This window comes from Populus nigra, chromosome 5 (assembly GCF_951802175.1).
Source record: "Populus nigra chromosome 5, ddPopNigr1.1, whole genome shotgun sequence".
Classification (NCBI taxonomy): Eukaryota; Viridiplantae; Streptophyta; class Magnoliopsida; order Malpighiales; family Salicaceae; genus Populus; species Populus nigra.
The window spans coordinates 20,121,784-20,139,190 of record NC_084856.1 but is presented as its reverse complement, the minus strand read 5'-3'; the positions used below and the strand labels follow the sequence as shown (position 1 = coordinate 20,139,190).

Sequence of the window (17,407 nt, the reverse complement as noted above, 5' to 3'; positions counted from 1 at the left end):
AAATGTAATTTCTTAACTTTATGAACAATATTAAAAATGATTTCAAATATCATATTAAGAAAATAAACATTTAGGTGTAAAGAAATAATATTATTTAATAGTTATAACATTTGTATCCTCCTATATCCCCATCATTTAAAACGGCACCGTTGGAAGGTTTATCATGGATCATCACCTTCTTCCCATCCCAAAACCCCTACACAAAAACCCAGAGAAGGAAGTGGGCAACAAATAAAACAAAAATCCAAACACTCATTTCTAATCCAAACCCACATTCGCTGCTATTCATTAAACTGAATTCCCGAGAGAGAGAGAGAGAGGAATCCAATTCCTTTTCCTTTCCTCTTCAAACTGATAGTATTCTAATAATAAATTCTAGTAGTAGAGAAATGAAATCCCTCGTTTCGAATTCAATTCTTCAAATCCCATATTCATCTCTAGCCATTCAATTCCCTCATAAGCTTGTTTTCAAAACCAAATTAAGCTTCAGAGATCGTCACTCACTTCTCTTTAGGAATCACAAGTCACTTAAATTCACTGTCTTTGCTGCTTCTTCTTCTAACTCGGTTACCTCTTCCTCTAACTCAGCACAAGTAGCTGAAGAAGACCCCGAGTCCACACAGTTATTCGAGGTTTTTACTAATCTTTTCCTCTCTTCTTTTTATGCATTAGTATTTTTATTTTTTATTTTATTTATAACAAAGTTGGGTTCTGTTTGGTTACAGGGAAAGTTCATGGGAAAAAAAAACTGAAGTGAATTTTCTATTTTTGTTTTAGTATTCGCTGTTTTTCATTTCATTTGTTAGGAAACTGGAAATTTCAGTTATACACACACACACACACACACACACATACTTGATTTATTTATTTTCCAAAAAAAATAAGTTTTGTTTGGATACTGAGAAAGTGCGGAAAGAAAATGTAGCTACACGGTCCTGAAATTCATATTTATCTATCCCCAAGTTCTGAAATATTTTATTTTATTTTTTTCCGAGAATGAACCACTGTTTGGTCACTCAGAAAGTGAGAGAAGAAAATAGAAGGGCTATCTTTGTATTTCAATGATTTGGTAACAATAAAGTACATTTTTTTAATTTTTATTTATAAAACCTCTCAAAGATTGTAACTTTATTTCTGTGTAACTTTTTAGAAACTGAAAGAAGCAGAGAGAGAAAGAATTAATAAATTGGAAGAATTGGAGAGAAAGGCAGATATACAATTAGAGAGGAATCTAGTAATGGCTTCAAACTGGAGCAGGGCATTGTTGATGATGCGAGGAAAGTTAAAAGGAACGGAATGGGATCCTGAGAATTCTCATAGGATTGATTTTAGTGATTTTTTGAGACTTGTTAACTCCAATAATGTTCAGTTTATGGAGTACGCAAATTACGGCCAGAATGTTTCAGGTTGGAAAGTTGTTCTTTTTAATCTTTTCTGCTGTTATTTTTTTTTTTCTGGGTTTTAGTTCTTTTAACTGTTTTTAGTGGTTAATGAATAATTAGTGCTTTTTATATGTACTTGCGTTTGCTGGGATTGTTTTTGCAGCAACTGGGTCCAGTACATTGCTCCGTGCATTCTCGTAGTCCATTTATTAGAGACATTATAGGAAATGATTTTCTTTCTGTTTTTTAAAATAATTGATTAGTGTGCAAATGGAATTCTCAATGAGATTAAGGCACCGTTTGGGAACGCGGCTGCGGCCGCGTTCCCAAAAAATTTGAAAATTTTTTGTTTTTTTTTTTTGTTAAAATTTAATATGGTTTGTACGTTTTGGATCGTTTTAATGTGCTGATGTCAAAAATGATTTTTAAAAAATAAAAAAACATCGTTGGCATGCATTTTGGCACGAAAAGTTATTTGAAAAGCACCCGTAACCACACTGCCAAACACGCTCTAAGAATGTTGCCAGAAAAATATCTGATTAAACTTATCTCAGTCAAGCCTCAAATGCAAGCCTAATCAGGTTGGCCACATGAGTCGTTTTTCGAATTCCATTACAAAAACTAATGTTTTGCATAATTGAGTAGAAGTTAATATATTAGAATCATAATCTTTATAAAATATCTCCTTGGATTTCATCATGTAACATACGAAGCAGCCTTTTCTTTTTTCTGGCCCCTGGATTAAGGCAATGATGTTCTGTTTATTTATTCCTTATGAACAAATGTGTACCCCATTGCAAATTTCTTTCTCATATTGCAGTCCCTGCTATTGATGCTAAAGTTCAGATGCATCATCCAAGTGAATCTTCTGGTCTTTTGTAATGTTGATTTTATTGTTATTTAATCGTAGACTTCCTGAAGGCATAGTTTGCCTTTTGCCTCATCACCTTATAATAGATCTATATTCTGAAAGATGCCCACACCTTACTCATCGTGTGTTCATTGGAGATTTTCAGCTGAAAATTTATTGCTCATATGAACAGTGATTCTTCCATACTACAAAGAGGCAAAAAAGGAAGGATCAGAAGGAAATTCAAACAAAGAAATAATTTTCCGGCGCCATGTGGTTGACCGTATGCCAATTGATTGTTGGAATGATGTTTGGCAAAAGTTGCACCAGCAAATAGTCAATGTTGATGTCCATAATGTGAATGCAGTCCCTGCAGAAGTCTACTCCACTGTTGCAACTGCTGTCATATGGGCAATGCGACTTGCTCTTTCTATTGTGTTATATCTCTGGATTGATAATATGACGAGACCTATTTATGCGAAGTTAATACCTTGTGACTTGGGAAAGCCGAGCGAAACAGTTAGGCAGCCACTCAAGCGTCGTGCACTTGGGTCATTAGGCAAGAGTAGGTAAGTGGAAAATTGTCAGAATTTAGAAGCTTTGCTTAAACTATATTTAATTTAAAATCAAGAAAATAATAGTGTGGAGAGTTGGTGTCCTAATAATTGTTATCTATTATCCATTGCCAGTTTAGAACTTTGGTAACGCTAAAGTTAATTGATGGACTACCATCCAGTGATCGTTTTCATCTACTATACAGTCCACAGGCTTGCATGTGTTATCTAGAAATCTCTCACTAGTTGTTTTCAAAAGAATTATTATTCTGTTTATGGAAATTAATTCAAATTTGATTAGATCTTCCAAGCTCCCTTGAAACTTCTGTTCGTGCATGTATTCTCTATGGTTTCTGAGTTAATTGTTTCAAATATTGTTGTTTCCGGAAAAGGGATTTATTTAATGGTTACTATTGTGTGTCGCAATGATGCGCTTAGGGTCTAATTTCTGACTTCCTTTCCACCAGGGCAAAGTTTATATCAGCAGAAGAAACCACCGGTGTTACCTTTGATGATTTTGCTGGCCAGGAATATATAAAGAGGGAACTGCAAGAGATTGTACGCATTTTGAAGAATGATGAAGAGTTTCAAGATAAAGGTATCTATTGCCCAAAAGGTGTCCTTCTCCATGGGCCTCCAGGAACTGGTAAAACACTGCTCGCTAAAGCCATTGCTGGTGAAGCAGGACTGCCTTTCTTTGCTGCAAATGGCACAGATTTTGTAGAGGTGTGGACATACTTTACATCTAAAAGGAATAGCCATTTCTTTTGTTTCATGGTTTTGGTTGTTTTCTGTTGTCAGCCTCTGTTGATAGGATAAATGTTGATAGGATAAAGTTCAAGTTGCTTCCTTAGTAGCTAATTATCTTTTTCATGAAGCACCACTTATTTTTGCTTATGTAACTACTTAACAAGTTTGATAAATTCCGTGCTACTCGTTTGTACTTATGCTTTAACAACTGGCTGGCACTTGTGACTGGCATTGCTTCTTATTCTTGACTTTCACTCTTATTAAATTGCTTCCATTTTCCCTTTTTAGTCATTTTGAACTCTTTGAACTAAAAGAAAATTGTCTAACTAACGAAGTTGACTTTCTAGATGTTTGTAGGAGTTGCAGCATCTCGTGTCAAGGATCTTTTTGCTAGTGCCAGATCATTCGCTCCTTCCATCATCTTTATTGATGAAATTGATGCCATTGGTAGCAAGCGTGGTGGACCTGATATTGGTGGGGTAAGATAGTATGTACTATTGCCTGCATTCATTAAGTTTCACTAATGAAATGATATGAACAAAAACATACAGGAGCTTCAGTGGCAATTATACAACTGCAAAGGAAATTAAGGAGCTTCCATTTAGTTTTTAAAGTCATACTGACTTTAATAGCAACATGCAATAAAATTCACAGCAGAACTTGTCAAATTAGTATCTCAACCTTCATGCCACAAGACCAATAAATGACCAGAAAAAAAACTGGAAATATTGCAGTGTATTTGTTTTATTTTCTTATTCATTGTGATATCCAGCAGTTGAAGTTTGGTCGAGCAGCACAGCAATTAACATTTTATAAGCCTTTGTTGATATATCAGTGACTTCTGCACACAAACTGGAACATAATTCTTTTATTTCTCTCTCTCTCTCTCTCTCCCCCCCTGAATTCAGTGCATCCATGCAATTGTTTGTGTAGGGTGGTGCAGAGAGAGAGCAAGGTCTGCTTCAGATACTGACTGAGATGGATGGATTTAAGGAATTTACATCACAGGTGTGCTTGTATTATTTATTTGGGCTGGAGACATTGAATTTTTTTGATCAACAGCTAAACTTGGGTTTGTCAGGTGCTGGTTATAGGAGCAACAAATAGACTTGATATTCTTGATCCTGCTCTCTTGAGAAAAGGTCGTTTTGACAAGATTGTGAGAGTTGGTTTGCCATCTAAGGATGGCAGATTGGCAATATTGAAGGTATTTCTTCAAAATGATAAAAAATTCAGGATCTCTAAATTTGTGTTGACATCATCACTGGGACTTAACTTGTGCAGGTGCATGCTAGAAATAAATTTTTTCGGTCAGAAAAGGAAAGGGACACTCTACTGCAGGAAATTGCTGAGCTTACAGAAGATTTTACTGGGGCAGAGCTGCAGAACATACTGTGCGTAATGCCTAATGCATAGTTCTATGTATTGAATATGCACAGTTCTACTTCTGATTGAATATCAGTAAAAGGAGATGCTAATTTCTTCATAAACTGAATGACAGGAATGAAGCTGGAATTTTGACTGCCAGGAAGGATTTAGACTATATTGGGCGAGAAGAACTTTTAGAGGCCTTGAAGAGGGTTAGGGCTGCTCTTTTTCTGTCTCTCTTTTTGCACCAAATAACAATTTTTTTCTTAAAATAAATGTGAAAACCATGTTTCCTTCCACTTCCAACATTCTCATTTTCTCAATTCATTTGCTATGTGATTGTGCAGCAAAAAGGCACATTTGAAACAGGACAAGAAGATAGTACTGAAATTCCTGAGGAATTGAAATTAAGATTGGCATACAGAGAAGCAGCTGTTGCTATTCTTGCATGCTACCTTCCGGATCCCTTCCGCCCTTTCACAGAGGTAATTGAAGAATATGCTCCGGGGTTGTATTTTGTGATCAAGTGTTGAGATATCTGACAGTTATGTATTTGAATGTATCTCCTCCTGCAGACTGATATAAACTCTATCACCAGCCAGCCAAATATGCGTTATACAGAAACTGCAGGAAGGATTTTTGCAAGGAAATCAGATTATGTGAACTCTATAGTGCGTGCATGTGCTCGTAGGTTACATGAATCTTGTTCTTGTCTTAAAATATCATTGTTACATACATTTATGTTTAGCATTTGTTTTAAAACAGATTAATGTAGTATGTTTTATGGATCAATGCTGTGAGCTTTTGGATATGTTTTTGTTTGTTTTTCTATCATTTTATAAAAGGAAATCTGTTTTGAAAGCAAATAAATGAATTTGTATTCTTCCTACCTAGAGCATTTAAATCAAGCATCCCATCAAAGCAATCTTTGTTTCCCTGCATAATCGGATCATCTTTTGCTTTAAAAAACTCAAGGTTTAAATTTTGGTTTAATTATCGAGCTTTGAGTTTAAATCCTAAATATCCTCTCTTTTTTTCCAATTTCTGTTAACATTTTCTTTAAGCTTCAAGTTTTGGGGGAGTTTATCATCTAAGGATTTGCTTTAACTTCCAAGAATTCTCCTCAACAATTATTTAATATAACAGTCTTACATTTACCTAATTTCACTGGATAAAGAAAAGGTGCCAAACAAAAACAAATGGAAAAACACCAAGGAACTGCATGTGGAGTATTACTGGGGAAAGATTTTAATCACAAAACAATTAGAAAGAGTCTCCTGCATACTTCATCTTTTAGGCACCTTCTTACTGTTGGCCTTGACTGTAATTTATGCTTTAACTCCTATTTAGCAGTCTTCTGAATCAGGTCTGATCACTGAATCATACTCATGGACTGTATTAAAAGGCTTTATTGTTGTTTCTTCTTTCCTTTCTGTCTTTGTTTTTTTTTCCCTTAAAGCATATAAGGAGTTTTACTGGTAATCTGATGTAGCTAGAGTGATTGAGGAGGAGATGTTTGGGATAAACAACATGTGTTGGATCTCCGCAAAGGCTACCTTGGAAGCTTCGCGCCATGCAGAATTTCTTATTCTCCAAACTGGGATGACAGCATTTGGGAAAGCATTCTACAGGAAACATAATGATCTTGTGCCCAATGTATATTTCTGGGAACCAATTGCCAAATCTGTTAGAGCTTTATGCACATTTTTGAATAGATTTTCTGAATGCATATATTGCATTTGTGATTTTTTATTTTTATTTTTATTTTTATTTTTCACAACAGCTTGCAGCTAAACTTGAAGCTCTGCGAGATGAATACATGCGATACGCTGTGGACAAATGTTCATCTGTCCTGAGAGAATATCATTCAGCTGTAGAAACAATTACAGGTTACATTTTTGGCTTTATCAATTTGTTAATAAGTTATTTGTTGAAACTTGGTCATTTGAGGCAGTTCTATATGTGAAGTGCTTGATATCTGTTGGCCTTGTTCCTTCATTCTGTGCAGACATTTTACTTGAGAAGGGACAGATAGAAGCGTCAGAAATTTGGGACATATACAAAAGAGCTCCTCGAATACCTCAAGTGAGTTCTTGACCTTATCCTTGAATATGATTATTTCAATTTGCTTATTATAGAAATTGAGTTTAGAATTGGTCTACGATTTCTTTTTGAATTTTCTTAAAACACTATTATCTTGACTGTTACTATCCTGATTTGATTTATTTGATTTTAGTTTTATAGTCTGGTTCTGCTGAAATTTGTACCAGTTGTTCTCTTGTGTCATTTAAAAATAATTTGGGACATGTTACACAATATTAAACTTGTGAAGTGCTTGCAGAGTATAAAATACATGTTTATATGACGATGTCTTACATTTACTTGTAGACATTTTAAGGGGGATAGGTCAAATTATACTGCAACATCAAATTCTGATGGCACTTGCAATATCTCAAATAAGTGGTGATGAAAATAATTAGGTTACAAGTTTTGTTTAGATAAAGGAAAGCCTGTAAAGGAAAAGGGGTAGACCAGGGAAGGAGAAGTTGCATAAAACATCAAGGTTCATGGCAGCTCCTCTCCTTCTCTGCTCTCATGCTTGTTCAGTTAACTTGTCATGCCACAGTTTCTAGATGTTTAAATAATAAAGGGTTGATGATTGGGATATTTATGTTGATTTAAGCATTTTAATTTCTGTATTCTATTACTCGTTATTCAGCCCGCTGTAAATCCTGTTGATGAATATGGAGCCCTAATTTATGCTGGACGATGGGGGATCCATGGGATTACCCTTCCTGGGAGGGTTACATTTGCACCTGGAAATGTTGGGTTTGCAACCTTTGGTGCACCCCGCCCTATGGAGGTAATGAAGTAGTGTGAATTCCAGTATTCCACATTAAATTCATTGTCGTGCTAGTAATGCTGACTGTTTCTTTTTCAAATGGTTTCGTGAACAGACACAAGTTGTCAGTGATGAAACTTGGAAGCTAATGGATGGTATCTGGGATCAAAGGGTTCAGGAAATAAGATCTGAAGCTTCAATGGAGATTGAAGAAGACAAGGAGAGGCCACAACTTTTGATGGCCAGCCATTTCCTTTGAAAACAGATGGGTTTTTTCTTAGATATAAAAAAGGTGGGGGGTTTTTCTTCATTGTTTGTATTCAGTTACTTCTCATGCTCTTTCTTTCTTTCTTCCATTGTCTTTCTGGGTGGTGGAGTTTCATGAAATGCATAAAGACAAGCGAATGATGCACACTGTCCATTCTAGTCAACTCATAGAAGACATTTCCCTTCCCTTACAGTCTCCTTTTCCTTTTTGGTCAGTTACATAAACTTGTTCCATAGGCAAGATGCAGTTGCTTCTTGCCATGAAGAATGGGCCTCAAAATTCTCAGGGGAAAATGAAAAGGAAATAAAACTAAACCACTTTCTGTTATTTATTATTGCTCTGTAATTGCAGTTGGAAATTCTGGTTTGAACCACTGGCATTTTCTAAGAGTTTATTTTGTAAAATCTCATCCTTGTTTTGATAAGTAGCATAAAGTCTTGAAAAATCATCAGCAAGCTCCACCACCCTTGAATCCTCCACGCTTGCCAGAGGCTGGATCAACCTGGAAGTTGGGTTCACTGTCTTCCCCCAAGAACATAATTAGTGAGCACATACTTGGGCTGGACAAGTTGTCAAACCAAGTTAAGTGTTGCATGGAATAGGAATCAAGCATGTTGATATAGAAACAACTTTGTTGTTATGATATCCGCTGAGCATTTTTCTTTTTCTTGGTGACAGTTTATGGTCCTGCTGCCACAGTCTTGTTCGCTAACTATGTGGCTGTTTATCTTTTTCTACAATATGATTGAAGCTTCTTTTCTGTTGAAGCAGTAGCAGCACATTATATTTGTATGCTCAAAAAACATGCCACTAATATGTTGGTCTGAGACTCTCAGCTCCTATGTGCAGGTGGACTTGCAATCTCACAAAGGCTATGTCTCCACGGTAACAGGTCTTTTACTTGCATTGTTATCATAATTTTCCAAGATTAAGCAGGATTGTCAAATCTGAGAAAGGGTTGAATTCAGTCAATCTCAAAGATACAGGTGCTAATTGTGAATCCATCAGCAGACAATTTGTTCAGTATCAACTGTTGTTGTATGCTATGATTACTACACGGGGGCCAGCATGGAAGTGGGAAATGGAAAGACTTTTTTCAGTGGTCGATTTTTAATTGGTTGCTATCAGTTTAGATATCTAGGCAGATCAATTATTTGAATCTTAGCAAGTCAAAGCTTACCAGAATTAAACAAATTGGTGAATTTGTGAATCATCTTCAATTTGCTACAATCCCATTATAAGTCGATGCAACAAGCCAGTTGACTTGTCCATCACTAGTTTTCATTATAGAAGGACTCGCTGTTGCGTCCCCTTTGTAATTACTTCTGTGAACGACATCATCTGCAGATTCAAGGCTGTTGAACTCGAGGCCCCTTATTTTGACAATCCCAGGATGTTTAGTATTTTCCAATGGCAAGAAAATGAATATTGCCACTGCTTTCTCTACCCATCAGGTCCTTCAATCCCTTTGTCTTGCAAGTCCAACTGCCAGTTTTCCAGTTGAAGTGATACAGTGGAAGAAATCTCTGGCCGTAAATGGCTATAAACTCGATAGCTGTAAGAATGAACTTGAATTCCTCATCGGACAGGTAGCAAGGGAAGCTCACTCTTGTCCATCCTGGCTTTACCCCAACATAACCCTAGAACAAAACATCAACATTAGTACAGTTAACAAGGGACATCGAATATTTATAAGAACTGCAATTAAAAATAATTTTTGGCAGCATTTTAATATCTAGCAACTTTTACAAGTAGCCCCGAGCCAGTGCGATCAGAAGTTGAATAGCGTTTTTCTGGTAAATGTCTAGCATAGATTTGCAGAGACATTTTCTCAAATATTAATGTTGTTTACAAGTGATTGAAAAACAAGAATATCTTATAAATGAAAGCAAATGTTTGGAGAGCTCCACCGATTTTCCACGTGAAAATAGCGTAACTCTTTAAAAAGGGTATGATTGTGATTGTAACTTGAAAGCCACTTCGCTATTTTTTGGAATACCAAACTCTTATTTTTGTCGAAGAGGCAAGTATTTGCCATAGTTTCCTTTCCTGTCACTTTCTTCTCCGGCACGTTTTCCTTCTCTCAAAACACCCACTTCCTTTACCTTTGGTCGTCGTCGTCGTCGTCTTCTTCTCCCTTTTGGCCTCCAAATTTCCCTTTCAATCAATTCTTCCATTTGCCTCTTCTCCCAGGCAAGCAAACCCATTATTCCCCCACTTCTTTTTTTCTTTCCCGTATCTTTTTTCTTCCAAATCAACTGCTCACTTTTCTTGACCTTTTTGGCTAGCATCCCACTCACTTTATTTTTACACCAAAACAATAAAAAAATCACGTTTCCTGTTCTTGTTTCAAAATCCGAATTTTGTTAGTACTGGTAAAAAACCAGGTAAGGATTGTGGATGTTAAGAGGGAGTTAAGACTTCACGATGAAAGCTTGTTAAGATTAAGGATTTCTAATGAATCATTGTTGTATCGAGATTGGAAGTTAAATGAGTCTGTTTTAAGTTGTGTTGAAGTTTATAATGAATACCCATCTTGAGAAGAAACAAGAGGATACGTGAGGTTTTATTTATCTGGAATTTTTCAAAAGATTTTCTGAAAAATTTAAATTTTATTTTAAATTAATATTTTTAATTCAAAATATCATTTTTAAAATATTGATGAAATCTTAGAGTTAATCATGTTAATTTGTTAAATTTGTTAATTTTTGTATTTTAAAATTTTTTAATTATAAGTTATTTTTTATGATTTTATGTTAAAAATATTATTTTTATTTAGTAGCTAATGCTTAATATTTTTCGTATTTTTGAAAGTATATTTGTTTTAAAAAAATATTAAATTATTGTTTTTAAATATTTTTATAATTATAATATATTAATATAAAAAATTAAATTATTTTAATAATTTTTTATATAAATATAAAAATATTTTTAAAGATTATTTTACACTATAATTCTAAACATGCATTTATTTGAGCACATAGTTGAGAGAGAAATATTATGGACAGACAGCAGCAAGTAACAATAAACTATAAAAAAAAATAAAAAAAATGTGTATATTTTCTTGATATATATATATATATATCAATGTGATACTAATTAATACCTCAATAGAAGAAAAATTGACATGCCAACATGACTCCACACAGGAACAATCAGTAAGTAGTAGCCACCAGCAGGAGGTGGAGGAGTACTAGACTCGGAAATACAAGAGGTCAAGGTCTATTTCCCGAGGAATCTTTCGTTGGGAAGGGAATTTGGGAAGCAGATTCGCAATGTGTTTAGCCCTCGTAAAATATGACGCAAACTTGTTGGTATCATTATTGCTTTCTTTGTCTACTGGGTTCTTGAATTCCTTGTTTCTGAACGTCCAGCTACCTGTTTTCCAATTGAAGTGATACAGTGGAAGGAATCGCTGGCCATAAATGGCTGTAAACTCAATCGCAGCAAGAATGAACTCAAATTCCTCACTTGACATGTAGTAGGGGAAGCTAACTCTTGTCCACCCTGGCTTTACTCCAACATAACCCTGCAATTGAAGCGTTAGAATATTAATTAATGGCACCAAACGTTGACATTTAGTGAAATCACAGCATCAGTGCTTTAGCAGCAGTTGATTGAATAATGTCGAGAAATATTAAAAGAACTATCTACCTTATTTATGGCAGATCTGAAGGCTAGGGAGCGTGGCTCATCGACAAGGAGCAAACTATGACCGTAGGGGCCAGCACAAGCACAGCCACCTCTAGCTTGAATACCAAATAGGTCGTTAAGGAGTGCTGCGACGAAAGGTCCATGAAGAGGCTTGTCCCTTTTGTTTCCTATCTCTCCCCACATGTAAAGAACCTCATCGTTGGTGTTTTTTCTATCAGTTGTGCTGCTCTCATGTATCATGCGAGTTGATGAAGAGTTTGTGGTGGAGTATATGAGGAAGGACAGTATAGCTTGTCGCTTAGCAGTAGTGTTACCTAAAACCCATATATTCTTGTTTGGGAGAAGCCTGTCGAGTGCCTTTGCGATGTACATATTCTCCTGCTCTTCAATCACTCTGTAGCTAATGTATTCTTTAACCCAGAAAGCTAATGCTGCTCTAATGGTTTGAATTATCTGAGGAGTTCCTCCGTTCTCTCTCTCCTCTATTTCATTCAAGTACAATGTATGCTGCAATTAATGAAAAAACTTTAATTTAGGTTGACATCCCACTTTTTATCCCATTGAGATGAAGCAAATAGAGGAAACATGTAAGGCATACCTTTTCACAGAAGCCATTTACAAAATCAACAGTTCCACCTCCACAAGTTGATGGAGCTGAGGATCCTAGCTGATAAAGGGCTTTGCTCATCAGAAGTATTCCCGGTGATCCGGGCCCTCCTAGGAATTTGTGTGGGCTAAGGAAAATTGCATCATAACCATCAATCTCGCCGGATCTCATATCAATTTTCACGTATGGACCACTACATAAATATGTACATGTACAAACCAAGAAGTTAGTGCTTGATGATGCAATAAACAATTACAAAATATAAGTGCATTTCAGGCATAAATATTGGTTAAAAAAGCAGAAGGAAAAACAAGAATAAATTTCGTGTTACCTTGCAGCAAAATCAAAACAAGCAAAACCACCATGTTGATGAAGAAGTTGAGCAATTCCTCGAGTATCCGAGAAAATCCCAGTCACGTTACTACAAGCTGAAAAGGAACCCAAAATAGGCCTGTTTGCATGTTTATATGATTCAAGTCGTTGCCTTAGATCTTCAATGTCTATCAAGCCATTGTCGTCTAAACCTATCTCTATTACTTCTGCCAAGCTTTGCCTCCACGAGAGCAGATTCGAGTGGTGCTCATAAGGACCAACAAAAACCAACCATCTCTCTTCGTTACTTAGGCATTTAATTAGCCTATCTCTCAAAGTTGATGGCACAGCAATGGCCATTACTTCTTGTAATCTCTTAATGGCTGCGGTCGTGCCTGAGCCACAAAACATGACGGCATCATCTTGGCCACCACCTAGGCACTTCTTGATATATTCGGCAGCTTCATGCAACATTTTTGTGGTCTTATGTCCCACATGACTGTCACTAGTATGTGTATTACCTGTACACATTAATTCCTAATAATTAACGACCGGAAAATAAATTTATTTTAACAAGAAAGCTAATTAAGAAAGTTATAAAACTGTATGTTTTCAATTGAATGGTAGAAATCCAAGTGTCATTAAATTGTATTTGCACATAAATTAAATTCAAAATCAATCTGTTGACTTTAATTTAGAGATATATATCTCAGGGCTTTGTATATAAATTAATATGTACACTGGATACTTGACTCGCGCCTCGCGATGTAAATTTTTTTTTTTTCAAATAACAAAATACATACGTAGATTTTTTTAACATGTTTTGATAGCTAATAAATTTTTAAGTAAAAATAAAAAAGTTTATGTATACATGCAATAAAATAAATTGAGAAATACATATGTTAATAAATGATAAAAAACTATAAAAACTAGAAAAATTAAAAGGTAAATACGAATCAACTTATTTAATCTTGTAAGATGGGATATAAAAAATCTACTCGAGCTTAGATCTTGTTTTTCATGAATTTTCAAGGTAAAAAAATCTAAAATGAACTCCCCTAATCAAATGGAACCGACTGTTTTGATGATCTAAATCAATGTCAACAATGTTTTTCTTTCTATTGTTGGAATCCGGCAACTTCTCTCGCTCCTTTCTCAACCAAGAACTAAAAAATAACAAAAATAAATTTTTTATATCAAAATTGAATTAGAAAAAAATGAGGTAACAAAATTTTAAAAATTTATGTAATTTTTAAAATTAGAGAACTAAAATGTATCTTTTCTGAAACTTTTCACACGCCACCCATGTTTGGTGTCTTTTTTATTATGATCTATTTTCTTTTAATTTCACAATTGACTAAGAAATTAGAAGCAATTAATTGACTTTCAATTAAAATGAAATTGCATAAAATAAAATCTCAAGGATCAAAATAAAATTGTAAAAAATATATAACGTTATCCGTGTGTGGATGCATGTACAATGGCAACTACTACGAGAAATTCCCACTTGTTTTAATATCTAGGATAATATATATATATGGGCGCCCACACACACAAAAGAAGATACTACAAGCAACAATCTAGGCCAAAAAAGAAAATAATTGTGGCAGCGTCTTTGGTGACGAAAGAGATATAGTAGTGGGTATTCAGGAATAAATTATCGTTAAATAAAAACAAAGATTTATTTTATGCAAATGGTTGCAAGAAAAGAAGGAAAAGATACAAAATCACCCGATTAACGTCATGTGAATGTACTTTCTTTACTTGACACAAAAGTTCTGGTCAAACAGTGCTTGAAGAAACTCAACATTCTTTGTCGACATACATTTATGATTATTTTAGAGAGTGATTTGAGATAAAGTTTCGATAAAAGTAAAAATAAAAAAATTGGATGACTCCCGAGTCGTTCATCCGGATAAAAATCCAGTTAAAATAAAAAATTAAAAAATTTGATCTATCTGTGACCAGGGACTTACTAATTGGGTCTTATGTAAAAAAAACTACGATGTTCTTAAATCTTGCATATTCAAACAGGATTATGGAAGTTTCAAGTGGGAATCCTACTCTTGCTGACTTGAAAATGGAAAGATGAAGAACTATCAAGTCTATATATATATATATATATATATATAGCAAAAAAAAAAAACAGATAAGAAGTTACCATAAAAAGGGAGGACGTTGTTGATGATAAAATTCTCGATATAGCGAAGAGATCTCCCGGAGGCAGTATGATCAGCATAGGTGAGTCTTCTCTTTCCAAAGGGAGAATCAAACTCTACATCATCACCAATGATTTGAGAGCGCAACCATGCTAGCTTTTTATCTGTGGTGTAGCTCTTCGGGGCACCGATATCTAGTGTCCTGAACGATTTCGAGCAACGGAAAAGATCTTTAGCAGAAGATGATATCAAAGAAGATGAAGAACTACTAATACCAATAGGTACTGTAACTGATGGTGAGACGTCGTTTGCCAAAATGGTAGAAGTCCAAGTATTTTTTGAGGGCATAGCTTGAGCACTAGGAGTGGTCTCTCTCTGCATGGATTGCTCAAGCTCCATCTCCATGTTACAGAACTAGAAGCTGGAGATGATGATATGTGAATGGTAACTGGGTTGATGATGAACAAGAGTTTGATGACAGAAGAAGAAGAAGAAGAAGATGATCCGATGATGATAAATGGATTATTTATTTGGAGAATGCTTGAAAATTAAAGAGTAGTTATAGAGAAATGTCAATATTTTTTCCTGTGGGTTAAAGGTGGCGGCAAAAGCTAACTAATTCGGGTGGCTTCTGCGCGTCAATTCCACATATGGCCAGCCCGCGGTCTCCGACTCTCTGTATAGAAAAAAACCACGCGCGCATTGAAATGTTGCTTCAGTTGCCGTCAATCTTTTTATTCGGAGCCCAATAATTAATATCTCGAATTCTAATTAATTAATAATTATGATGGTTAATAAATTCTGCTCTTTTTATTGTCGTTCGGATTCAAATACTCTAGGATCTTGATCATAGGAATAATTACATGGAAAATTTTTGAACGCGATGAATTTTTTTTTTTTTATGTTTAACAATTTATTTTTTACATTCAGGGTCAACCCAATTTTATATTTTAATAAAAATATAAAAATATCCATGTATATTAATAGCTCGTGTCTCTTTTCTTTTTCTTCTACTAAAATTTATAAGAGTATTTTGGATATTAAAAGCATGTTTGTTTTTTGTTTTAAAAATATTTTTTTAAAAAATTAAAATTTATTTATTTATTTATTAATTTTAAATTAATATTTTTTGGATGTTTTCAAATAATTTCTATAATGTATTAATGTTAAAAAATAATTTTTTTAAAATAAAAAATTTTATTATGATGTATTTTTAAATAAAAATACTTTGAAAAACAATCATAATCATACTACCAAACACATTCTAAATCAATCATAATAGCAAAATTGTAAAATTTTAGAAATTTTTTTTTTTATTGAGCTCACGAATTCTTGGCTTGGAATATAAAGTGAAATTAATTGTATAAATAAATAATGATATGTGAAGTGCGACTTTTTAATACCAAAGGAAAAATATTATTGCGTTCAAATCTTGTGAGATTTAAGGTAGTTTTCTCATAATTTCTTCTTTGTTCCAAATTGAACAGCTTATACTAATTCTCTGCCCATCTGTGTTATGTTGGTGTGGATTTCAAATTAATTTCTATCCTAAATGAAAAAAAATATAACTTCATTCTCTATGCCTTTTCATATATCATAAACTTTTTTAATTGAGAAACAAAATGATGTTAATTATTATTTATAAAATAAATTTTAAAAAATAAGTTAGTAAATAAAAATAAAATTATCGACACTAATTAATTACTAAAACGGAAAGCTGAATTGCCAACACTAATTAATTACTAAAAGCAAAAGATAATGCATACACAAATCTTTTACATTCATTATACTTTTTTATTTTATATGTTTTTGTTAATTTTATACTAGAGGCTAATTGTCATAGTTAATAACAAATTATTTTTATTTTTATAAATAAATCATGTAAATACAACTAATTTATATAAAATATAAAAGAGAAAAATTTAGAATCAAATTAAACTAATCTATTCCAAGCACTAAAAAAGAACGTAAAAAAGATCAATCACCATTTTAAAAATAAAATTAAACAAAACAGTTTAAAAAATACAAAAAATGACATTAATCAATATTTAAATAGAAAAAACTTAAACAAAAAAAAGAAGCTCCCATGCCTGGCCTATAATAAAAAATCCTATATTTTTTCCTGATATTATTTTATTTTTTTTCTCAAGAGCAAACAATATAATATCCATTCTTGTCTTGGGTTTTTTTAACTGATGATATGTCACCGGATGATAGGTCGCCTGATGTGGCAGGCAACTTGTCGCAATTAAATTGGATAATTTTTTGGTGATAAAAAAAATACCTTCTCTTGTCTGAATAGGACAGCTTCCACGTGTGTTCTAAAAACCAAAACATGACGCGCACGACACTCATTCCAAGCAATCATGGGGAAGATGGAAGGCAAGCTTTCGAATTCATAAATATTTTGGTTGAAATGCTTTATTTTTCTTTAATTTTTTTTATATTTTTTTAAAAATATTTTTAAATCAACATATCAAAATAATTTAAAATAAATAAAATTTCAAAAATATTCGTGAAAGGTAAAAATAAATGGATCTTCGTGGCTTAATAAGACATTTGTTTTAGTTTTTGTTACGATTATAGTTTTCACTTAACGGCTCTGAAAATATTAATTTTATTTATTTATATAAAAATTATCCAAAAACGCCAGCAGATTGT

The 17,407-nt window shown here is 33.8% G+C and overlaps 2 protein-coding genes across 3 annotated transcripts; one reads left to right on the top strand and one right to left on the bottom strand.

Annotated features, from left to right (window-relative positions):
* Positions 1-159: 159 nt before the first annotated feature.
* Positions 160-9,400, top strand: LOC133694994 (probable inactive ATP-dependent zinc metalloprotease FTSHI 4, chloroplastic). 2 transcript variants are annotated; one of them, XM_062116718.1, is made up of 18 exons: positions 495-632; positions 726-1,069; positions 1,151-1,406; positions 2,426-2,801; positions 3,254-3,512; positions 3,884-4,015; positions 4,470-4,544; positions 4,618-4,743; positions 4,821-4,930; positions 5,038-5,116; positions 5,252-5,389; positions 5,480-5,591; positions 6,397-6,560; positions 6,688-6,793; positions 6,913-6,989; positions 7,624-7,767; positions 7,862-8,038; positions 8,864-9,400. In XM_062116718.1, the coding sequence occupies exons 3-17, from the start codon at positions 1,238-1,240 to the stop codon at positions 8,003-8,005; spliced, it is 2,211 nt and encodes a 736-aa protein (XP_061972702.1). In that variant the 5' UTR covers positions 495-632; positions 726-1,069; positions 1,151-1,237; the 3' UTR covers positions 8,006-8,038; positions 8,864-9,400. The 2 variants fall into 2 exon arrangements, with proteins under 2 accessions (XP_061972701.1, XP_061972702.1); XM_062116717.1 differs by lacking the exon at positions 726-1,069 and having other exon boundaries at positions 160-632.
* A 1,625-nt stretch (positions 9,401-11,025) lies between these two features.
* Positions 11,026-15,382, bottom strand: LOC133694995 (uncharacterized). The gene is made up of 5 exons (XM_062116719.1): positions 14,749-15,382; positions 12,607-13,108; positions 12,267-12,468; positions 11,669-12,175; positions 11,026-11,543 (listed from the first exon to the last, which is right to left on the bottom strand). Exons 1-5 carry the CDS (start codon positions 15,149-15,151, stop codon positions 11,208-11,210), a joined length of 1,950 nt encoding a protein of 649 aa, XP_061972703.1. The 5' UTR covers positions 15,152-15,382; the 3' UTR covers positions 11,026-11,207.
* Positions 15,383-17,407: the final 2,025 nt, after the last annotated feature.

Bases quoted from the DNA above. Each gene is read 5' to 3' on its own strand.
- LOC133694994 (XM_062116717.1), top strand. From the start codon at position 390: ATGAAATCCCTCGTTTCGAATTCAATTCTTCAAATCCCATATTCATCT. The intron at 5,390-5,479 runs GTAATTGAAGAA...CTCCTCCTGCAG, and splicing joins CCTTCCGCCCTTTCACAGAG to ACTGATATAAACTCTATCAC. The intron at 6,794-6,912 runs GTTACATTTTTG...CATTCTGTGCAG, and splicing joins AGCTGTAGAAACAATTACAG to ACATTTTACTTGAGAAGGGA.
- LOC133694995 (XM_062116719.1), bottom strand. From the start codon at position 15,151: ATGGAGATGGAGCTTGAGCAATCCATGCAGAGAGAGACCACTCCTAGT. The intron at 13,109-14,748 runs GTAACTTCTTAT...TAATGTGTACAG, and splicing joins CAACGTCCTCCCTTTTTATG to GTAATACACATACTAGTGAC. The intron at 12,176-12,266 runs GTATGCCTTACA...CATTAATTGCAG, and splicing joins TAAATGGCTTCTGTGAAAAG to CATACATTGTACTTGAATGA.